We start from the raw sequence: 25,311 nt of genomic DNA on the forward strand, positions 1-25,311 counted from the left end.
TTTCTCCTAAATGCCTCCCAGAGCACAGCTTTGGTGCTCTGCTTGCTTTCCTGACCCTTCACTTCCTACAAATAGAGATTAAAATATACTTTGTGACTGGTGCAATGGCCACATGTTTTTGGCTTTAATATAGATGTTATTTCTTCTCCTTTCCCTAATAAAAAGAAAAAAAAAAGTAAGAACTCAGATTTTATGTTCACTAAGTATTTTATATAGTACTAATCTAAAGGAAAAAGCAAACAAAGGCTGTCACTGGCTATGTCAGAAACTATTAAAGTATGAAAAAAGCCCAGTCTTTCAGACTGTGTGGGAATCAGGTTTCCTAGCTAATCAGTATTGCACTGAAATTCAATATTCAACCACTCTTCAGTACAGTGTGTAAGACACTCTTCGCATGTCAGTTCTACATCATCCTCAAAGATGCATTAATGCTGTTAGATGCAGTTTAGTGCAGGACTTCACTGCTGCCTATCATACCAAACCCAACGATGTTCTGTACCCAGCACCCATCTACATCACCATGGAAAACTGACCAAAAAAGCATTTACCAATTTTCCCCTCCTTTGGGATAACAACTCTTCTTTCTTGCCCCAACAGTTATAGTTAGGAAATGCTGCTTTCCTCTTTGTTTCACTGCTCATTTTCTCTCCATAACACACTTTCTGAAAACAGTTTCATCTTTCGCACTAATTAAATGCAGTTGGACAGCAAGGAGTGTCTGTGATTAAGCGCATTGCTCAACAGCTGCGGTTGGACAGCTTTGGCAAGGCTCTCTGGGCTGGCTGGAGGGAAGAGCAAGAGGCACAGCAGAACGGGGAGACTGACTTGCACTGAAGAGCAGATAGTTACAAACCCTCTAAATCCAAATTTAGGCTAAACAAGGGCTTTATAAACTTTATCCATCCTTCTCAAGAAACCCTTTATGTAAACTGAATTAATCATGCATGATAAAAATAAATGAGGCTATGTCTGAAACATGGAAACTGGAGAGACAGAGACGAGATGAGAAACAAAAGCCAGACAGAAATAGAACCGCGGATTAAAAAAGGCGTAAGGTTTAATTAAACATCTTATCATAGGACATAGTGTCTTGCTGTTGCTGAAATTAATGTTAACCATCTATGTTCATCTCTCTGGGGCCTTTTAATCACTGTCACTTGTAGAAAGAAAAAAATAAAACTAACACACTCACTAGCTGAATACACTCTTAGCATAGGTCTGCTGAAGTCAGAGACACCACACCAGGTGGTGACATCTGCCACCAGTATCTGGGAGCATCACCACCGGCAAGAGTTTTGCTACATACATGGGCCTTCACATGAAGCCCTATAACCTCCTCTCAGGACTGCAAATTAAATTTACTGTCCCATGGTAATTTTACATTGATGAGAAGGGAAAGGAAATAGAGCAGCTAATAAGATTTCTCAATTATGTCAAGCATGAAAATCTTTAATCCCCTTTTAAAACGGAGACAAGTACCCTGTGGGAGGCAAGAAATGGGAGACACGTAAAAGTTCTGTCTCAAATAAAGAGTATTTTGCTTTGACCAGGTAGCTGCCCAGACTTGGTTTCTGACTCTGAAAGGAGGCGTATACTCAGAGCCAAGACTGTTTTTTCACTAGCATTTTTTCTACTGATGGAAGCCTTTTCTGTTCTGTGGTCTCAGTTGGCAGAACTAAATGCTTGGTTGTCTCCTGCTGCTTCAGTCCTTTTTCTGTTTTCCAAAGTACTACACACAAGCTTAAAGAAGCATGAGAATGAAATACAACTTCACAGAGGCAGCAGTACAAAGTGTTCCAGCTGGGCACAAAAGACAATTTGTTAAAAATAAAATAAAAATAAAATATTGCTCCACTGACCACCCAGATGTTATCCTGCTATTCAGGATAACATCCTATGACAGCTCTTCTTCTAAAGCCTCTCATCTTCTCAGCTATCAAAATAGTAGTTTGGATTATTTCACATTTCCACCAGCTCACTTAATACAAGCATGAAAACACCTATGAGATCTACGTTGCTTCCTTCAGCTTCCCCATTTAATCTCCTATGTGTTGAATCAAGTTCAAAAGATGATATTAAATCAGATCAAGCTCTAAGGCTAGGAACTGCCGAAAGGTGGAATGAATGAGCTAAGTGTCATCTCTTTTATTCGTTAGCCACCTAAAATGTGGCTACACAGCTACAGAAGGTGAATGGAAGGAATGCTGTGAAAGGTGAAGGGTAAAATATTTACTGAGAAGAGTACAATAAGAGTACTCATTCAGAAAACTGAGATGCTTTGATAGAGTACAAACCTCCCTCTCAAAAAATTTTATAGTTCACTCTGGACTCCATTGCACCTTCCAGTACTTCAGGATGGGTCAGTGCTATGGTTGTATTTAGCATGTCTTGCAATATGAAGGTAGACCCCATGATATTAAAAACAGGCTGGAAAGGGATCTTAAGTTACCTAGCCCACTTCTTTCTCCTCCTCTAGAGCATGAGCAGCTACATCTATGTGAATTAGAATAATAGAACAGTTTGGTTTGGAAGGGACCTTTAAAGGCCATCTAGTCCAACTCCCCTGCAAGAAGCAGGGACACCTCCAACTAGATCAGGTTGCTCAGAGCCCCGTCCAGCCTGGGCTTGAAAGTTTCCAGGGATGAGGCATCCACCACCTCTCTGGGCAACCTGTGCCAGTGCTTCACCATCCTCGTAAAAAAAAAAATTATGATTAACATTTATCCAAACTGTTCTCAAAGATCTCCACTTATGGAGATTCCCCAGCCTTCACAACTGCTCTGCTCTAGGGCTTCACATTTTCATATTCACTACTTTTTTTTTTACATGCTTGAAGACCTGCAGTTCTTCCTCCTGCCTTTCTTCTTTAGACTCATTAATCCCAGCTCTTTATCTTGCCTTCTAAGTTATGTTTGGTAGACGTCTAATCAGTCTTTTTTTTTTTTTTTTTTCCTCTGGGACTCTTCCAATTTGCTAAAATTCTGTACTGAGAAGTGGTTGCTGTATCTAATAGTGGCCTTACAAGTGCTGAGTAAAGAATGAAGACTTCATGTCCTGCAGCTCAGCATCCTATTTCTACAAGCCAATATAGTGTTATTTCCTGCCTCTATTCTTAATTGCATCACACTGTTAAAATAATAAACAGCTTGTGAGCCTCCATAGCTTCTAGATCATCTTCTCAAAACCTCTTCAATACTCTCACTGTTTTCATCAGTAGTTAACTATTTCCACCTATCCGCATTAGCTCAAATGTGTTTCTATTAAACTGCATGGTATTTTGCCAATTAATTTTTCCCATTTGCCAAGAGAATTTTGAATTCTGATTCCACTTTCTAATATAGTTTTCAGAAGATATGATGCTGGGAAGGATGTTAGCTTTATAAACATACAGTCTATCACATAATCCCAGTCATTACTGAAAAGCAACATGCAACAGTGAAGCCAACAATCAGAAGTGACAATTCTAGCTGAAAACGCCAGGGTGCATAAGAAAAAAGCTAATCATGAAGTTATTTTCCGTTGTTAAGGCATTTCCACTTATGTCAGAAAACAGGATGCAAGGAAGGAAGTTCAGTACTCAACCACTTACTACCAAAGCTAAGGATTTTTAGCTCTTTCAAAGTGTATCCCTGAGGAGGTCAGAAAGAGTTGTGGATGAAGGATTTCATTCTTGATATTCTCCCTATGTAACAGCTTCACACTTCTAACCAAAACATTTGTTTTAAAAGAATCAACTGCCTGAACATATAATTGAAGAAAATGAAATAATGGTTTTACTTGGCTGTTGATTAGCATGAAATGTTTGCTACTTATTGTCTTTTCTTAATCACAATAGTGGATACAAATGAACAGAAAAATGTTCAGCAACAGCATAATAAGTGGTACAGTGCTAAATATTTTTACCACTTGATTAACACTATTTTAAATTACTTGATATTTTCAATATTTCTCAATTTGGCATCCCAGCTCAGTTTGCGACATGCTTCAAATTTGACCGAAGAGTTCCACTGCTCCATCTGGCTAACCACATCAACAGCACCTAGAATTCCTAAAACTGTTTCGCTCCATCTCTGTAAGACATCCATACATACTTCAAGCTTCTAGGCTGAGAAAAGAGTCAATTTTAAACCTCAAATGGACTGCAGCTAATGAATTTTCAACATAAAAACTGAGAGATTACTTCAGATTCAGCTAGAATGTTAAGATATTCTACAGATTTCATTAACACCCCAGCCTGTTACTGTTGCTTAATAATTTTTAATTTGTATTTTTTTACAGTTAAAAATTTTATCTTCTTAATGTATTTAACAAATCAAAACATATAATACAGACATTAAAAAAAAGAGTTATTCTGCTAATTGACCCACTTTTAAAAAGTGCATGAACAGAAGTTTCTTCCTTGGACATACAATACTATAGCACAAGTAACTTCCAGGGAGTCTCCCAGTTTTAAGTTTGTTTTTCTTGTCAAAGAAAAGTCTAACAAAAATTTTACACACTAATGTGAGAACTCAAAGCTACTTTAAAAACAACACTACGTTCATTAACCAACTTTAAAAGTTAATTTGCCAGGAAAATATTTTAAAAAGGAGGAGGAATGGAGAATGTTTAACTTATAACTCCTGTTGAACAGGTTGGTAGGTTGGTGGTTAAGACTCCTCCTCATGTCAGATTGGTAGATAATCCTGAGGACATTTCACTTAGCCAGCTTTCTTAGCAATTCTCATGTGATGCATGAAATATTACAGAAGGGGCAATAGACAATCCGTGCTATTCCCCAGTAAACTACATCACAAACAACTGAAGAAGGACAATGGTTGTGCATGGCAGGGATGGATTGCATCACCTCCATTTGAACGGAAGCACAATCCAACCAGGCTGCATGCACACAGCTTGATGTCTCAGCCAACAATCATGGAAATTGCTTTTGAGTGTGACAGATTACCCAAACTCTTAAGAACACATGAAAAATGAACTAAACTTCTTGCCAGTATACACAATACAGTTTTGTAAATCACTAAATCACCAAGTGAGAATGCAAAGAAATAGCAAAACAAGAGTCATCAAAATACACTTTCTTTTGCTCTAATCAACCATTTTTCCCACAGATATGCTTAGAAGAAACCACCACCAAAACTATAGACCAACTTCAGTACAAATGCAGAAGGTCAAAATATAAGGTATTTTTGACAAATACAAGAGCAACCCTAAGCACCTTATACTTCCTTTCCTATACGTCTTCCTCTTCTTTACATGCAAAAATCAAAACCATAGTGTTTGACATGCAAAAATACAGAAAACTGACTGTCTTTTAGATGAAAATGGGAATGGTCAAAATGCTCCTCTGAAAATCTATTCCCATAGCTGCACTGTAATATACTGATTATTTACCTGTGTAGTTTAAATGGCTCATTAGAACAATGTTACCCAATGAGGTAATAAGACAGAAATCCCTAACCACATTTTCCAGTAATTTGCTATGCAGCTTCTATGTTTTAACGCATTCTTCTGTTTGGCAAACTTCTGTTATCCATTTCTACCTCCCTCCAAGGTCCTAACACTTCTCACTTGCCAGAAATCTTCCTTCAGTTTCAAAGTAACAGACACATTTCATGTAAGAATTTTTACTCTTTCCAATGCCTGCCTATCTACCACCCATGAGAAATTCTGGCTGGGTTATCCTTGTGGGATAACCCAGCCAGAATTTATAGGCAGAGATGGAGGAAACGAAACGCTAGCACTAGTATCATATGATAGTGCTGTGGGTTACTCCTCTTTAATATGCTGATTTCCATCAGCTCTCATGCAGAAAATAAACATGCGTACTCTCTAACCCATCAACATTGGGTAGTGTTTTTGCTTCACAGAAGCATCTGGGTGGCCACCACCAACCTCAAGCTAATACAAAATCAGACAGATTGCTTTCAGAAAGGCTGAGACTGACAACAAGAAAAACTCTGTGCGATCATAAAATTTTATGGAAAATAAAACTTCCTTTTTAAACTCAGTCAAAGCTTTGAACAATGTGCAGAAGAGATGGGACCAAAATGGTTTCAGTTCGGAACAAACATAATTCCTTCATGACCTATTAGATTTAAACAATCACCCCTGCTCCCCCATGGTACCAAGATATTTTCTTGATTGCATACAGCTATTTTTAAGAGACTGAATATTTCCAAGCCTCCTCTCTGAAGGTAGTAACGACTAATCTTGGGTGCTAACTCACACTAAGGGAGGAATCATTGGCTTTCAGAACAGAACACCACGTGGTAAACTTACCTTATCGCTGTCTAGAGTGTTTTGTGAGGTTCGTGAGGCAATTGAAATAGTATCAGGTTGGCTGCTACCATCTCCCTGACTGTCCAGGTCCTCGCCATCCCTGCAAATAATTCAGTTTTCATTACAATGTTAGCACCGTGTTTGTAACGTGTTAGTTCCCTACGTGCAACTCTAAAGAAGGGGCACCTAGACAGTGTGGCAACAGACACCTGCCGAACTAAGTGATGCAAGAATAAAATATTCAGCACTTAATACTTTGTTCTATGCCTTAAGAGAGCAGATTCATTTGCTCAAGGTCTACATCGTGTAGAATTAAGGCAACAACCAACCAGCCAGAACTCTGGCAAGAAACTTGCACAGCCACTTCGCCAAAGCTAGCAAGAAGAACACTCAGTCACACATTTCAAGCTTCACAAAAGAAAACCAAGGACCTGAATAACACATGCAGAATTGTAAAAAATCCCTGAAGGTACACAAGGCAGGGATTGTTTGGAGCAGAAATTTCAACAAATTCAGCATTGCAGGAGACTGGAAATTAACTATAAGATAAATGGCCAAAATGACTCTTGCTTTTGTCCAAGTCACCGCAAGTCATTAGAAATTCAACACTACAGAGGAAGGAGTGCTGTTGCATACTTAGATATCTCTGATTATTTTAAATACTACTTACCTTCTTCCTTTCTGTTTTGTTGTTGGTGCGGTTTTGGGGATGTGGATCGGCTCTTTCAATGCTCCTTTCAGATGAATAGTCCTTTCTTGTATCACTTCCCGGATGTGTTTGATCCAGTCCTGTTTATTCTCTATACTGGATGCCTTTGATATGCAAAAGAAACAAAACCCCCACAATAGACCATTAAAGCTGAGAAGATCTACACATACAGCCAGCTAATAAACACAAAAAGGAAGGCATAAAGAATGACTTTGTGAATAATTTTTGAGAACTTGAACAGAAAAAAGGAAATTCAAGCTAGTTGTCTTCATTTTGACGTACCAACACTACTTTATACTTCTCAACATTATTAATAGTGTTAACTTAAAAAACATTCTATTTTAGATTCAGAATCCTCTTTCATAACTTGAAGCCGAAAGCCCTGTATGCATCTCATCCGAGACAGGGTAGATTGGCTCACTTAAAGAATATGAGTACTAACACCTTGAACTCTGGTGTTTTAAACTCATGCTACATTTTAGGGCAATTCTAACTTTATATCATCATCTACCAACATTGACAGAAAAAATAACTTATTTTGCAACATATACTTCTACAAAACATTTCATGTATTACTCTTCCCACTTTGGAAACATACCTAGAAGCAGAAAGCTAATTTAGGGATTGTATTTTAACAAATGCCTGCAACAGTTGATCTATATTTTTGAGACACCCTGGAAAAGACTTGATATCCAGCTGTCCAACCTATAATCTGATTGTTTAATCCAATTTAACTCTGCAGTTGAAATGCTATTAAATATAAACATTATTGCAGATCTAAAAAAATTATTATCTATAACTGCCTACTACTCTTAATTGCTGTCTCCAGAAATAATAGGATTCAAATAAATTATAAATATTTAACATATGATAAATATTTCATAACCAGGGATTCTAAAAGGATGGAGAAAGTTGCAGGAACAGATGAACGGTTAGGAAAAAGATCTTTTTCTTTTACAAACAAAAACATTCAGGAAAAGAAGCCAAACACAAAGTTTTGTTAAATCCTTTATTTAGGTTTGCATGGAATTTACTTATAATACTAATGAGCTAAGGAAGTGCTAGTTTGCAACTTCAAAAATAAACAAACAAACAGAAAAAATCAATAAAATTGTTGAAAAGCTTCATATACCATACAAGTTATCTAAATATTCTATGCTCTAAATAAAGAAGAGAACAGGAACACTTTAAAGTGAGCTTATGCAGAGCACCCTTAAACAGAACCCCTTATACTGTTGTACCCTGGGAGCATCATTTCAGGCTGCAAAGCACTGTCTGTGAAAATATGGGAGTATTAAGACTGAACAAATTGTATTATTCAGTGATGTTACATTTAATTTCCTTGCACTCATTGACTGCTGTCACAAAACCTATGTGATCTCTTCTTAGCCTGTAATTCACTAGGAAAACATAAATTTGAGTGGCAATGTGTAAATTTGAGTGGCCATTTTTAAGTGGCATTACTGAATAACCACCAAAAATATATGTGGAAATGTAAACAAGTTTAATAGTAGGTGTATTAACCTGTAAATGGGAAGATGAATCTTTTTTTCAGCTCAACACAGCTAAGAGATACAAAAGGAAAGGTTCAAAGTTGACACAGTCCTCAAAATATGTCAAATTACTCATTAGCTGTTTCTGGTATTACAAAAAAAATCTCCAGTTGAAACAGTAGGTCCCAGGTTACACACCAGAGTCACAGGAAAAACGGATTTAGCCATTCTCCTAGCTGGGCAAAGAGCACTACTGACACCTGTAACTTCCCCAGACATTGAATGCACTCTCATCCAAACGCAAGTATCTTCAGAAAAACTTGCAGCCCACAGAAAGACATACAATTTTTTTTTTAAGTGTTTGGATTTCTGCATAAAAATATGGACCATGAAAAACAGCATCACCAAACAGCAATGACTTCAGCGTGAAATGTAACACTGATGCCATGATTTGTCTGTGGCCTGTTAGTTGCTCTGTCAGCTAATGGCTGAAGTCTTCAAGCTATACAAGTCCATGAGATCAAACCTCTTCCTACTCTGATTTGTGAAAGCAAGTTTGTTTAATCCTTCAGTAGACCACATAGATTCCCTTCTGCTGTCAAGACACATGACACCACATCCTTTACACACAAAGGAAAATTATCTGTCAGCAGCTGTCCCTCTCAAAGCAGGAAAAGTCATCACTGGTTGCCTACCCAATAAGTATGAACAACAACTACAAGACTCAGTATAGGCTGTAGAAGCACATCTGCTAAAATTACCTTGAGTACAATTTTGTTGTCTGAAGTTGGTGTCCTTCCAGCCCACAGAGCAAACTTGCAGGGATCTCCTTCTACATGTTCTGTGACACCCAGTTCAGAAGTCTGGAATTAAGAGAAATTTGTTAGGATGACATAGTATTTTTTTTTCTCAGAAGCCACAATGGGATGCTAATATTCTAAATAATTGAGCTCTGCTATTTAAAGAGATTTTTAGAAGCTTAAGGCTAACTCCTGTGCTAGAGAGAATCCTTTATTCTGCAGGTAGTGGTGGGGTTTCTTCAAACAAGGAAGAAGCACAAGCTAAACAGTTTCGCCTGTAAAGTAACAATAAACAATAGCACTTACAATCTGAAATACCAAATTGGTTATTTTACATTTTTGTCTTGACAATAAAAGCCTTATAACTCTAAAAAAAGGTGCTTAGTAAAAAAAATAAGTGTTGGCTTCTCTCCTTGTTGATTTCCATCAGGGAACACTCACTACTTATTGGTTTTTATGTTTTCTCTCAGATAAGATATGCTTAAGAATTCTCTTGATATTTTCTAAAACTCTGATCACTTTTCTGCCAAAGGAGCCTTTCCCAGTGTGTTTCCTTCCCTCTGAAACAGATTAAATAATTCAGAAATGCTGCTTCCCTAGAGAATTCTGTGGGACAGCTACATTAACAATCAGTCTTTGGGAATGTTCTAATGTCAGACTTTAATAGCTAATGATCATCCGAAATGCGCTCTTTCTTTCCAACTGGAACACCATCTCAATCATGTGAATTGGCTTCCAGTTAAACAATTGATATAGGCTCTGCTCCAAAAAAATTACACATTAAGAAATATAGCTCAAACTACAAGAACTCTCACTCCAAAAGACAGCTGCTAAGCATTCTTTCATTATTAGAAGCTGTATTTTTCCCCTCATAGACATCATCACTAGCACACACACAGTTCATCACAAGAGATGTTGGATACGCAGAACCTGAGTAAAAGTAATTTTTTTCTTGTCTCACTTGGATGCCAGCTTGTTGGGTTTTTTTTGTGATGGCTTTTTGTTGTTGTTTTTTGGATTTTTTTTTCCCCCTCTAAAAAACCCTAACTCAACACATCCACTGTTTCAGCCTTGTTTCTCTTTTTGGTAAAATAGACTCTTCTTCACCGAAATACTTAAGTCTGTGATGCATTTTAAACTGGACTCACCAACAACTCTTATGTGTGTTAAAAAGCTTGTAAAATACTTAATCCAACATTACATTCTTATTCAAAGAAAATATACCTTACTGCACTGCCCAATGTAAAGTCTGAATGGGCAAAATAGTACAATTTTAAACTTTGCTTATTTTTTAAAGCCTAGTAAATTGAGAAGCCTTGGTACACTCGTGTATATTAATTTTTCAAGGGACAACTGAGGGACAATGCAGTAGAGGTCTGTACAGTAAGGAGTGGCAAAACCGACATACTGTCTCTTTCAATACTGGTAGGCATCAAGCGAAACTAGGGGGAGAGAGTCAGGTTCAAGGCCCGACACAGGGAGATTGGCCTGGGCTCAATATGTGGTTGAGCCATACAGCTCTTTGCCAAGGGACACTGTAAATGCTAAAAGTCTCCACGAGGTGCAAGGACAAGCTCACAAAAGAGAAATCCATTGCAGGTTATTGAATCCATAGAAAACACATGCAGGTGAGGAAACCCCTGAACTGCCCCTTACTGGTGGACAGAGAGTATTCTGGCAAAGTAACACCTGCTTGCCGTGTTCCCATAGCCTTCCTTGGGCATTTGCTTTTGGACACTTCCCCTCTTGCCAAGAGTTAATTAACGTATTCTTCCACTAGTACAAGTCATGCCATCGAGTATCCTGTGCTGGAGAAACCATGATGGTCATCACATCCAAAGTGAAGAGGAAGACCTCACTTTTGTAAAACTACCTTCCAGAGGCAGGAGACACCATAATGTGAAAAAAAGATCGGCTTTTCTAAAGATCAAATGATAAGAATTGCTGTAATAATAAGTTGCACTACAAGATATTTTGCCAAATAGAATATGAAGACAAAAAGATATGCTTGTATTTTAAAAATGAGGCACAATGAAAGTCTTCAATATTCCTGGCAACTTCTCTAGGACTCAAGGGTATTACTAAATTCCTGCCGGAGGAACTGACATGACAAGCTTACAGAACGAATTTTTCAGCTCTGTCTCCCCTCCCATTGTAATGCCTTGGCAGCTAACATTACTCTCCAGTACACCAAAAGTTTTTCATATTTCAGGTTCTTGAAAGCACCAAAGAAAGGTGTGATCAACAAAACAACTGCAGCTGTGTTACCTCCTAGCTACCTTATATCAGGAAGGAGAGCAAGTGTTGGGAATGAAGTGATAGCATATGCAAAGTAAGATAAAGAGAAAAGAGGTTTTTTTGAACCAAGCTGTTTACCAGTCTGGACACGAAAGTGGGAAAAGGGAAAGAATGAAGAAGCTGAAGCAGGGAGAAAAGGCTTATAGTCATATATCCCAACAGGATCAATAGAAGAATAATGTCTTCCAGAGTGTGATTTTGAGTAAAGTAATTTCAAATACTTGTTCTAAATTGTCTGGTAGGAAAGCTAATCTTGCCTCTGGCAGATGCAGAGCAAGCCATGGGAGACTGTCTTCTCACTTGGTTACATAAATTTATGGGGTGTGAATACTGCTCTCACCCAAGTCATCCAATGAGACAGGAAGGAAAGGGTATGAATTCCAGGGTCACATTTTGTAAAGCATACATGCTATGGATAAGGGAACAGCAGACTTTTTTTTTTTTTTTTAATAAACAGGGAGAAAAAAATTTCCATCCTTTCAGTAGACCATAAGAGCTATCATCTTATTTACAAAATACCACCATAAGGATATTAGTCTCAGTAGACATTCTGGAATGAACTTTTCCATAACAAGGAGTTCTTGCCTTTCCAGATCAGTATGGGTAGAATATCCACCAAAATGAATCCTTAACATAGATATTACTACAACAGCAGTAGTAAACAAGCAAGATGAAGGCAGCTTGTCAACTTTCATCCTTCTGCTTTATACAAATGACCCTCAAAGAATCAGCAATCACACACACAATTAACACAAACTCAGTCCAGCCCAGTCTTGATTTTCCTTTATCCTAACACACCAACATTCACACATAGCCTTCAGTAGTTGCTTTCAGTCTACTCTTACCCCTCAAAAGCATGAGGAAGCAGCAAACTTACAATACAGTCTACACAATTCTTTCAGTGCACTATAATAGTTGTTCAGGCACATTTAAATCATGTGAGCTTAGTCACAATCTAATCTAGACAGCTTTCTGAATATAATCACTTGTTCTTCCATACTTACGAACAGTTTACTCTTGTAAATGTACTTGCTCCTTCCACTGGAGTCCTTTACTTCTTTACTGAAAACCAAGGACATCTCAAAAAGGAAAAGGTGCCTCTCTCTTCCCTTTCGAATTAGGGTTTTGGGGTCCCACACTTGGAAGGATTCTTGAAGGATGAGCTCTCCCTGAGATTCTATATTCTCATCAAAGCCTAAAAACCCAGGGAAAGGAAAGGTTCACCATGAAAAGTTGATAATATGAGGAAATTAAAAAGCACGGCTTCCATTTATTAAATGATCTGATTTTTTTTTTTCCAAATATACCTTGTAAAAGATGGAGTTCCAGGTAAACAGTATTAAAAACAAGATTTCACTTCAACATTGCAATATGTTAAATATAACTATAGCTCAAGTCTATGTCTAAATTTAGAGATCCAACTATTAAAAAGTTTATCAACTCTTCTGGCAATATTTCACCAATAAATGACAGATCTCTATGTCAGCTTCCGGTAACCTCTTCAGGGATTAAAATGATTTCTCTTAAATGCTTTCTGCTACTGTACAAAGTGAGCAATTTGCAAGGGACACAGAGAGCACATCAGGTTGTTCTGACAAGCTCCCAAATGCTACCTTTTCTGGTGGTATATCTCCCCTACTATGTATGCAATGAGCACACAAAAAATGTTTCAATAGGGGATGAAAAAAGATGGCAGCTTGGAGCTCTTGCCATGTGATCAGCCTGCCATTGAGTCACTCCAACATTGGTCCCAATAAAGAAATAGCAGCTGGATTACTTATCTTAAGACATAACCTAAAGACAAAGATTGAGAATATCAACAATTTTGTATCAACTTCCATTGTAGCAGTACAGTGTTCTCCCAGTTTAATACACAGCTTCAGAGTTACAGGATAACAGAAATTAGTCTACCATACTCTTCTGGTATTAAACTGCATTTTAAACAGATACTGCTTCCCAGTATTCTCTGAACAGAACAGCATCATCCTTCTCCAGAAAACAACAGTTCTCACTGTTCTAAACAGGGCAACAGTATGGAGAGCATCAGAGGCAAGCTGCATCAGGATGTTCATTCAAAATCCTCCAGACACAAAGAGGAAATGTGCTCACTCACTATATTTGTCTAACGTGGGATGGCTCAACGATACACGCATGATTTGTTATAGAACCAACTTATGTAAAAGATTAGGATATTCTCCAGAGTCACATTCCCAGGGTTAAAAAATTATTACCAACGCTGGTCAGCATTTGTACTAACACTATCTCCTGAATAAAGCATTTGGAAGTGATCCTGCAAACTGACCAACATTCCTATTGTTTAAAATCAGCGAAGAAAGGTGATTTTGAGCATTCACATGATTGAGGATCACATGTCAAACAAAGATGAGTTTTATAGTAACTTGCACAATACTGAAAATTTCATGATAAGCTCCATTTTACTACTAGAAGGCAGAGATGAGGAAAAGGAATATTGACTAAAAGCACCTATAACTCTTTATTCAGCAACTGCAAGGTAAGACAACTCGGCTTTTATCTCAAAAAATTTCAACGCCAAAGAAAAACAGTTTTATTACTGAATGCATAATGGCATAATCATACATGACAACGTGCCAATTACAAAACAGATTTTGGCAGAAAGTTGTTCTAAGCACATAGAAGCAATTACATCCAACCTTCACTGTGTGCCATGAACACAATTATGCTGTTCTGGCTAAGGCTCAGGCTAAATTGGCTTATGCTGACGTTTTACTGCCAGAAGATACATTTCATTTCAACCAGAAGTCTGTTATGGATCAGGCAGCAAACAGATGTGAAAATGACAAACTTCTTGGAGACAATTATTTAATACATAAATCAGCAAAATCACCTCTAATACACTTATGCTCCTCACGTAAAGAAGCAAGGATACTAGTTGGAAAACGTAGCCAAAGTTATTGTGTCTGACCATTCACCTACATTTTAGGTGACTAGTGGAAAACATTGTTAGCCTACTTATTTTTCAAATCTGCAGTCGCACAGCTAAAGATCAGGATAAAAGAACATTTTAAAAATTAGCAAAACTGTAAGAGCTGTCTGTCAAAATTAATTTTCCTAATAAGTTTGCATTTATATACCCCCAAATAAAAGGTATATAAAATACAAACCCAGAGATAAGAAAGTTGTTTACATTCTTCAGATCTTCTCAACATATGGTAATATAAAGTTATTAAACAGAGTTAATCTACAGCATATAACTGAATTGGAAAGCCAGTTTGAATTCTACCTTCCAGCATGCTGAGGTGCATGGCATCATTGGCTCGCTTTGGCACACTAAGCATCACCTCCAGGCCATCCTTAATCTCACCTTTACCTTCTTCACAGCATGTGAGCAGCTCCTGCAAAAGATGAGCAGACATGAGTACTCTATCATGTGTTTCTACACTAATATGATAGATAACCATATACTACTTCTAACAAGCAAAGAATCATTTTTGGCATGTAAAATCTTTTTTAATTTCTTGCTCTGCCAATTACATGAGCACATACTTTGTATCTACCATGATCTGTTCTTCAAGGAGCAGCCCAAGCTTTCAGTTAACCACCTCTAATTTACACAAGATCACCTGCTTAATAAGAAATCTTTGAAAGTTACACTAAGGACAATGTGGTTTGTTTTTTTTTTTTCTAATAAGCAGACACAGCTATCAGATGCAGTGCTACATCAAGACACAGAAAAATGCAGCTGCCAGGTCATGAAGATGGCAGAAAGTAGGACAGCACAAGAGGACACCCTCCCCCCCCATGTCAGTCTTAGCCCCAGCGCACCAAAGACCTGCCCTGTACTACTGCTGATAAGAGGATTTACATTGTTTCATTTCAAGTATTCAATCTATTTCTCTATTCTGTGTTCACACAGTTAAAAGCATCCTCCAAACAAAACGTTTGAATACAAACAAGCATTAACTAATGGAGAGAAATTAGAGAATGGAATATGCCGAAATGCTGCAGTGGGATTTAGGGCAATGCAGCTCCCTACCCATTCAACACCTCACAGACATTAACATAACAGTACCTGAGCTGACATTCAAATTTCCTCACATCCTTTGAGCATTTGAACAGTATCAAGATAAAATGCAACTTACTTAACCAAAAGGCCATATTATGTTCCTTCTATTATTCAGAACGTCCACTTAATTAATTCCCTCAGGTTAAATTCCCTTTCCCTTTGTAAAGAGAAAGCCAGGTGATTCCTACTATTACCATCATTACACTATTTTTTATTTAACTGCCAATACCACCATCACAGCAAAACACTACATCATCACACTTAAATTTTTCATGAAAACTCTACAGAAAAGCGAGAATAACTGAATATCCTCCAAGAGGCACAGAAGACAAGCAGCTTCAATACTATCTGGAAAAATAAGCAGATCTTCTAGAACTGTAAAATGTTTCAGCTATCATTCAAGTTTTGGGCTCTTCATCCTTCCATGTTTTAAGTCATTCATCTTCTGGGGGCTGGGGGCGGGGGCAGGGAGGAGGGGTTGGTGGTGGGGGGCAGGGGGATGCGCTGAGGGGGATGGGAAGAAAAAGAAAACCCAGCAACCACTAAATAAATCCATTTCACTATGCAGCAAAGCTATCTGGCTCTGCTAACCCTGGTGAAATCAATCTATCCCATCACTTCAATGATGTAATAGCTAAGGCATATTTAGATTTTAAAAAATAATTGTTGGAATCAGTTATCTCAAAATTTCTGAAACAACAGAGCCTGGAGTATTTCTGTAAGTTATAACTTAATCAAGTTGCACCTTTTTGCAAGGGGAGAGCAGACAATATGTTTCAGTTAAAAAATGACAGACTTGTTTCCATCCAACTTGACCTGAAATAGCCTGCAATGTTTTTCATAAATTTTAAAAACGATCATTCATGGCACTTCTCATGTAGAAAGGGGAGACACAGATCAGTTACAGTGCTTTTGTAGGCAGCTATTACAAAACAAGCAAAGCCACCTAACAGAGATCCATCACAGTTCAAGAACACTGCTGCTTAGTCAACAAGACATCTGTCCACTGAGCAAAAGCTCTAACTGTAGGTTTCCCAAAGTTTTGTTTATTTTAACAGCTACTATTTACTTGACATTTCCAGGCAACATTACAAGTAACAACTGTTTGCAACAGCTCTACAGATACTCAGTGTGTGTGTATATACACATATATATTTTGTAGGTATTTTATATAACAGTTTTATATATAAAATATATATAAAAATGTATATATTTCACAGTACATAATATCATAAACATAGCTAATGGCTTGCCAGAACTTGTTGCAGAAACCATTACAAAAACGTCCCTGTCTATATGGCCATGAATTACTTTTTCACTCTAGAAATGCAAATTTTATTTCCTAAGTAAATATTAGGAGAGAGGTATCTTTTTTGATTTACAGGAATCCGGACAAAAAGTTGCTTATTTATGCCTTCATTCATTTTCAGTGGTTTCCTAAAAATATTGCAGCAACATCTGATACTGCTCAGGATGCTGTAGTCTCAGAGTACAGAGTAAAAAAAAGCCCTCCTGATTTCAGCCTTCTTAAGAACAGCAGAAGCAGATGAAGAACTATGAATTAATACTGACCTTTAAAAGGAGCTGGTATTTTGTTATCCTTTGAACAGGTTTGATAAGGTAAGAGGAGATGGAGTTGGCCAGTCCATGTCGCTGTTGTATCTCCTACATGAAAAGAGCAAACATTTGAGGACTGTGACTTAACTACAAATTCTATTTCAGCAAGGAGAAATTAAAAAAAACACAGGATAACAAGTATTCTTGCCACAGCAAATGGTATGTTGTACATCTGCCTGCTCACTTTGTACAAACAAAAAGATTATTACCTTCGAGGGTACCTGTGAAGCATTTCAACAAGCCTAAATACAAATAGCAATGATTAGGGATATTGAACATGTAGCAATGCCTTTTGGAGAAAAAAAAAAAAAATCCGTATTTCTTTTTTTAGTCGCAAGAGAGCAATGAAAACAAACTTCAGTGTTCTGGGGAACAGCCAGGACTTCCACAGGAAGGCTGAGGTGGAGGTTTCTTAAAACTGCTAGTTCAACTGTCCATAGTCTCAGCATTTTCTCCCACAAGAGGGAGCACGAAGTACCATTTTCTAACTAAAGGAGAGAGGTTATCACACACTTACAAAGAAAAAAGCCACTTACAAACAAACAAACAAACAAACAAAAAAAAAGAATGACCTCCACAAAGCTCAAGGAGGAAAACAGAGTTAGATGACAATTAGATGGGACAATTACAGATTTCAAGTACTGATCATGGTTCAACTTCATGGCCAGTGTTTGCCATTTATCACGGTATTGGATATATTTTGACCACACAATTTCAAACAGCAAGTGATGCGCTGCAGCTATGTGCTTTCTAACCATGAGTGGATGTGATACACATGACATTTTCACATGGTCCACGGGTGGACAACAGAAGCTCTTCAAGTTACCCATGCACAGAATTAGGTCTTCACACTTCTGATCTACTTTAGGTGGATTAGGGGATGGAGAGCTCTAGACACACTGGTTAAGAGAGGGATCAAAGAAGGCAATGGCAGACATGCCATGTCATGAGTCATGATGTCAGAGTCATGTCAGAGTCCTCTTATTTTTTTAAATAATATTTACTAAATTTTATTTGCATTTTTTTAGACATATTTGCCTGATTTCCTTTAACTTACCTGGTCTTCTTCAAGCAGTGAAAGCTTGCTTCACAGAAGCAAAAACAAGCTTCACAGACAGACTTTATCTTACAATGTTTGGAATCCCTATCTCCTCAGTGACAGGCTTTTGAAATTAACCCCCAGAACTTCTGAGATTTTTTGATTGATTGTTTTTATTATGCCCTTCCCTCTACTTCTACAAACAAAAAATTGTGGTGTCACCACACAGCTAATGGCTCAACACAGTGGAGAAGGAAACAAAGGGGTAGAGAGCACTCTAATCGAATCATCTGTAAATACACGTTCAACCAAAACTCATTCAGTGTGGCCAAAATTCCTCCCTAAAACCTCTAGCAGCTGCTATATTTTGGTCCTTTCTTTAAGTGGATTATTACACGTAAACCAAGTAACCTTGGGACTGGATAAGCAAGGTGGTTCGTGCAGTGGCTTTGAACAATGGCAGTCAACTGAATTACCACTGCATACAATTACAATTTAAAGGTGCTCCAAAAATTTAATGAAGATGTCAGTCTTTATTACGTACCATGCAAACTAAGCACATCAAAATGCTAAGATCTGCAGAATGTGCTTGTAAGAACTGAAGATCCATGTCTCAGTTGTGGCTGCCAGAACCCGCTTCCAGTTCTGAACTATGATACATGACAGCGACTTTCTACATTTGATTTGACAGCTCTATGAGACCAACTGAGCAATATAAGTTAACCATGTGAGATATAGGATTGATTTTCTTAAGCTGACAGCATTAGTACCAGGAAGCCTGCTTTTTTTTAAAAAAAAAAATTAGGCACTCAGCGTAACTGCAAGTACATGATTCAAACTGCCAAGGCATACTTTTAAGATGGACACAATGTACTTACATCAAAGTATGCTCCTGCATGTTCTAAGATCAGCTGGGTAGAATCTGGCTTATTTTTACAGTAAGTAACATACATTTGGAACTTGTCTGCCTGCAGAACAAAATGCAAATTTACACAGGTTATCAGAGAGCATCATTTCTGTCTCAAAGTTTTTACAGTTATCAGAGCATATCTTCTCTCTCAAGAAATTGAACTATACAGAATTATTTTCCCATTCAAACTGGCAGCATAAGAAAATACATCAGGCAAGTGAGACCAAAACCAACAGCAATGTATGCAAAAGTAGATTATTCATAGCTAAGACAAAGATGGCAAACCAAACCTGAACGCAGGTTTACGCAACTTAAAGTGCATAAACTTCAAGAGCAGCTAAGCACTGGCATCTGACAGTAGCGCCTTTATTTTTTTTTTCCCCAGTTAAAGACACAAATATTTTTATTCAATTTTGAAGGAAGAGGTACTTCTACAAATTTTACAAATTAAAAAGGGGCCTGAGAGCAAGAATCCATCCCTTCATGCTTCCTACCTCCCTTGTTACTTCTAAACATAAGTCTGACTTTATTACCCAAGTAACGAAGCAGTGTCCAACATCTTCTGGTAGCTGTTCATATTTTTCCAGCTCCTTGAGGAATATACTACGGTAGAAAAGAAATAAACATGACAAGGCACGTGAACATTTTCATTAGAGCAGATGATATTCATCTATTTTCTGTGAATAATGATGGCTAGAAAACTTGCTGCAATTCATACCAACAGCAGGAGTTAAAGAAGTAAAGATATCAGGAATGGATAAAAACGTGTAATAACAGAACTAATATAAAATGTAATTCAATACAGATCCTGATGTGAAGATCAGAAATTCATCCAGCAGACATATAGTTAACACATCAGAGTACACAAAAATCTAATAACTGCTGCTGTTTTCCATCAAGAAGGTTTCCTACTCTTTCAGTTTCAATAAAAGTTTAGCCTTCATCTCCAGAGAAAAAGGAGGCACCTTGCTTTTTGGATGCTCAAGTTAACACAAAGCATACAAAGGACTGCAAAATCAGATTCTGGAATACGCTAGGTATCTTTTATTACTTAGAAGAATCATAACCCAGTACCAACACATTGTACAAACAAATGAATTAACAAAGAGAGAAGATTCAGAGCAAGACTTCTGTATACAGATCTGCCTAGGAACCACGCCTCTCAGAAGAAATGTAGTGGACAAGTCTCTCATGCTCTGTACTCAAATAAACATACAATAGTGAGGCATCTCCACAGAAGCTTTGAAGAGCCAAGACAGAGTGGGGAGTCCTACTCTTTCCCAGTAGCAGTCACACTTGGAAATCAGGAATCAGGGTAATGAAGAAATGACAGAGTCTTAAACTGATGTTTGTGCTCTATCTGTATTCTATTGAGTTCAGTGGTTTCCATCTCTTTAGAACAACTGGAAAACCTACTGCAAAATTTTAATGTATTGAAATAATTTCTTAAAGGCTGAAAGACGTCCAAGACTAAAAACGTTTCTAATGGTGTACTTACCTGGCTGCAAAAAGCAGCAACTGAAACCATTTAGCAACATGAGAAGAAATCCTTTAGATTTTTAATAGAAAAGCCTCCATTATTTATATGCACAATATTTTCATTAGGAAATCCCTTAGGTCATCATTTGGATTTAGTAGTAATATGGAAATGGAAGATAAGTCACTCACTTATTGTGGAACTCATAGATTTCCTGCATGTTTCCAAAGATAATGTGTTCTTTGTTTACAATACCAGGTGGGATCTCCTCAACTCCGCTTGTCATTTCCCATAGATAGGTCTGCTCAGAACAAAAAAAGATGCATGAAAAGTTGTGATAAACTCTGAACAGTAGCACCCAGGTATCTGTAAGCATGCATTCCTGGAGAGAAATTGGAGAAAAATCATGAAGCATCATCATCCTCTCCAATTCTGACAGCATGTATTCTGTCAAATATACCTTGTGATTTTGACAGTTAAATCCAAGCTCTAAAACTGACAATTTAACATAGTCTCTGTGACTTTATCATTTAAAATGCACAGTGTTTTTGACAACCTCTAATGCTTCAGGATATTTCTTATCAAGGTCATGTGTGCTGTCTAGAAGTTCATACTTTGTGCAACAACTAACACTGAATATTACTTGCTTCAGCATAACAATTACTGGGCACTTTTCCATGGAATCTCTCTGAATTTCTATTCAAAAAGTCAGCTAGTAGCAGAACACGTGATACAGATAATAAGAGAATTAACAGAAGCTCTTCTATTTTGCTAGCAAAGCAAGTAAAAGTAAATCCCTCATTTTTCCCTCTCCTCTCTAAAACAAAAAAGGTCACACGTTTATGAATTGGGAAAGGAGCAAATGCTGAAACTCAGTACTGACAAAAGCAAAACATACAGGATGAATTCCAAAGCGGCTGTTAACAGATGGAATTGTGGGTTCTTCTTAATAGCAAAAAAGACAATTTGGTCCTATGACTGCAAACCAGTCACACTCAGCTGTTAAACCCAGAAAGAAACACAAAGCAATGGATTGAATCTTGTCTTTAAAGATTAGTGAAAAAAGGAAAACTTACATCCATGCATTCTCGGAGGTCTCTTACATAAGCCTTTTCTGTCTGAATTAGCTCAGCCATAATGAACCTTAGGTGACAACAGAAAGAATAATCAAATTTCAGTCTGTTAGATCATTATGAACGCATAATAACCAGAACACATCTTTCTCCTCATCAGCATTTCCTTTTTCCACTGCTGCCAGAAAAATCTGAGAACTAAAATGTGAAGAGAGGTAACAGATGAAGGAAACATAAAAGGTAACATCCTTGCATTACTAACCAGTGCAAAAAAGAAACGGGGAAGGAGATGGAATTTTTTCTTAAATGCTTTTCACTTGCTACATTTAACTGTTGTCCTTTCTCCTCCCATTACACATTTATTTAACATTATTTCTTAAAAGAAAAAAAAACATGTTAAAAGAAGTCTAAGCATTTTGAAAGTTTAAGATTCTGACATGCTAGAATCATCTGTGAGAACAAGCATGTGAATAAAAGGCAGTATGAGCTCTTGAGTAATATCACTCTTTTTACCATTTATCCAATTTCTAAGCTGTCAGACAGTTGTTTCATTATCAGGATTGATTTACGCATTCTCATTAATTAAAAATAAATAAATTTATTACTCTTTCCTGCGGGCAGACTTTCGTTTTTCTTCATTAAGCTCATGAGCAGCATCACGCAGTTTCACCTCTGACCCAGGGACACTGGCTGGGATTATATCCAGCTGCAAGCTTTTGCTCTTTAATAAAGAAAGGAAGAATTGATTAAGAAAGGAGACAGGAGAAAATGATAGCTAAATCAAATGCAAGCAAAGGTTGTTTGTCTGTCATCACACTCAAATTTCTCTTACCGATTTATTGGAATCGGAGGAAATACCCAGAGCTTTCTCTAAAGAGGTCCTGTATTTCTCCATGCGCAGGGAAAAGTCTCTGTACCTCTTATCCACTGCTGTGACACATTTTTTAATCTCTGTTGCATGAGCATGCCCTTTTTCACAAAAGCCATCAGCCAGCTGTATCAACAACTTCACCCTCTCTTTGGTTTGCTATGAAAACAGGAAAATATCGAACAGTTACTAGGCTCTACCTGTCATGAAGTGGGTCGCTTTGCTTAACTTGCTACTAAGTACAGTTGGAGAAGCCAAAGGAGCTATCTTCCTTCTCTCTCTTCCCAGAACTCCTTTAAACAGATACTCTTTTTTAAATAAAAATAGTACAAGATGAACATAGGTTTCCTTGGGTTTTATTACATGACTAGAAGCAGGTTGTTTATTCTTCTTTAAAAAATGTTCTCCATATCTAACCCGAAGATTAAATTCTGCTAGGTAAGCTTTTCAGAGGTATTCTCCTCGCATCAAGACAAAAGAGTTTTGATGCCAAAGAGGATATTTTGTTCATTACCACTGAAGCACTGCTATTGGACCTGGCCCACAGTTGTCAAGAATCTACCTCCTTTAGATGTCACTGAAATGTTGAGACGGAGATAAGTCTTGTTATATGCTTTACACTTCAACACATTAAGACCGTATTATTTAGATCTGTTTTATATCACATTATGTTGTCACACAGTTGTTTGACAGAAACGAAGAAAACAAGTAGCCACCACCAAATCTGTAACTAAGTGCTTTTTCCAATTAACAAGCTGCCTAAGACTATGCACTTTCTCATGTCAGTTGCAAAATCAATAGTGTTTGTCCCCTTTTTAAAAATTATCTTTCTTTTTCCTAGTAGTCCCTCATTCGAGCATTTCTTTTCATTATGGAATTAGCAAGGGCTAATACAACTTCCCAACAGGTAGTGAAACACCAAGGGGGTGGCACTAACAACATCCTTTCAACAGGGGAACCCACGTCATCTGCTGACTAACAGAGGAAACAAGGGGGGCAGTGGTGCTCTGCATGCTGGAAGGGATCCAGCAGAACAAAGGCTGGAGCAAAACTCAGAAAAAATAGGTTTAAAAAGCAAAAGGTATCTCTGTTTTTTCTAGATTATCTTTTCTCCCTTTCCACATGTCCCATGACCAACTCCATCTCCAGGTCTCTTCTCTTCTGAGGTGGTCCTTCAGACAAATGAACACTTGCTTAATTTCTTGGGCTGTATTATTTCTGTATGAAGACTGGAGACCCAAGATGTGGAAACAGGTGACAGTTTGAACAGGTGACAAAATGAAGCAGGAAGAGATAAGGTTATGGAAGCTCAGGAACTTCAGTCACCCACTGGTTGCCTTTCACATGTGAAAACTTAAGCCTCACAAGTGACATCTGCATCTCTGTATAGGCCTCCAGAGACGTAGAATAACATAATGCTGCCACGGCTCAAAAAGTTACAGCAGAATCAAATAATACTTTAATAAAATGAGTAATCTAACAAGTAAAGCTTTAATTTTTCTAATATCTTTTAATTAAATCACAGCTGAATAATAATACGCCTTATTGTATTTCATATTCTAAATGAACATACAGTAATCCACAGAAATGAGGATATAAAAGTGGAAATCAAAGTATCTGCAAGGTTTGTAGGCTTTTTTAAAAAAAACATGTTTAAGCTATCTCACTACAATTCTGTTATAATAAATCAACTGCACAAAGGGCTGATGGAGTTCCTGTTACAGCGATTATCTTTGGATTATGATTTGGTTTATTCTGTTCCCAATAGAAATATAGAGAGAAAGCCACTGCACGAAAACAAAGCTTGATGGACACATTTTGGGGGAGGGGGAGGTGGGATGAGAGAGGGGAATTCAAGTTGCGTGTTTTTGGTTGTTTTTTTTTTGTTTGGTTGGTTGTTTTTTTTTTTTAAATCGTACATAATTTGTATTTATTTTACCTTTGCTGTGATCTGAAATTCTTCATGTTCCTTTAACAGCTCCTGAGTGTGCTGGATACTGGAGCCAGTGGAAGTATGTGTGGATAAATAAAACTCTCCATTGTCATGAATCCATTCTAGAGCCTAAATAAAGCAATAATGAAGGAAACGTAAGAGAAAAGACAATATACTTTTGCCAGTAGAAGTCATCTGTAATCGGTATTTCACAAACATATATTGGCCACAGGTAAATTTTATTCTATGTCACTCATGGCAATCATCTAACACCTCTACAACATCAAACAATTTGTAACTCTGTTTCACTTTGTTCACTTAGTCTATGAAGCAATGCTTAAAGCATTAAAGAAAAAAAAAAAACTGACACATTAATCTGAATACTTCAGGGAAGTCCACTACTAGAGGACTATAGTAATCCACTATTAAAAGGTTCTAACTGACTATGTCTACAGTTTTGTTAGTATACCCCACAACTGAGCAAATAATCACTTTTTTTTGGTGCAACACAGGATAGTTGCACTCAGAAATACGCATTTTGCAACTTGAAAAAAATGTACGTAAGACTGTCAAACGTGCAGGCTAAACTTTCCAAGCACGTAAGATTTAATTATCGTTTCACTCTTTAGCTGACATTTATTCCAGCCTCACAAAGTATGGTCTGTAGTTGCATGTACTTTTAGAAATTAAACCTGCAGCAGAGGAGGAAAGGCAAGATGTATCAGTTAAACCAATATATGTACAGGTAGTAAAAGACAGGAATCAAGAAC

At 37.4% G+C, this 25,311-nt stretch overlaps 1 protein-coding gene across 2 annotated transcripts in view; it reads right to left on the minus strand.

Moving 5' to 3' along the window:
* The window catches only part of TRIO (trio Rho guanine nucleotide exchange factor), a 254,473-nt gene that overhangs the window by 71,004 nt on the left and 158,158 nt on the right, over positions 1–25,311 (minus strand). For both annotated transcript variants that reach the window (XM_086740366.1, XM_086740365.1), the window contains exons 21-33: positions 24,548–24,670; positions 22,573–22,767; positions 22,346–22,461; positions 21,744–21,810; positions 20,859–20,968; positions 19,724–19,793; positions 19,159–19,248; positions 17,197–17,289; positions 14,842–14,953; positions 12,584–12,774; positions 9,243–9,344; positions 6,950–7,092; positions 6,280–6,379 (exon numbers count right to left, since the gene is read on the minus strand). In XM_086740366.1, coding sequence (XP_086596492.1) covers positions 6,280–6,379; positions 6,950–7,092; positions 9,243–9,344; positions 12,584–12,774; positions 14,842–14,953; positions 17,197–17,289; positions 19,159–19,248; positions 19,724–19,793; positions 20,859–20,968; positions 21,744–21,810; positions 22,346–22,461; positions 22,573–22,767; positions 24,548–24,670 — 1,512 coding nt within the window. The remainder of the gene's footprint in view (positions 1–6,279; positions 6,380–6,949; positions 7,093–9,242; positions 9,345–12,583; positions 12,775–14,841; positions 14,954–17,196; positions 17,290–19,158; positions 19,249–19,723; positions 19,794–20,858; positions 20,969–21,743; positions 21,811–22,345; positions 22,462–22,572; positions 22,768–24,547; positions 24,671–25,311) is intronic.

Source organism: Chlamydotis macqueenii, chromosome 2 (genome assembly GCF_036417535.1).
Source record: "Chlamydotis macqueenii isolate bChlMac1 chromosome 2, bChlMac1.mat, whole genome shotgun sequence".
In the NCBI taxonomy this organism is placed as follows: domain Eukaryota; kingdom Metazoa; phylum Chordata; class Aves; order Otidiformes; family Otididae; genus Chlamydotis; species Chlamydotis macqueenii.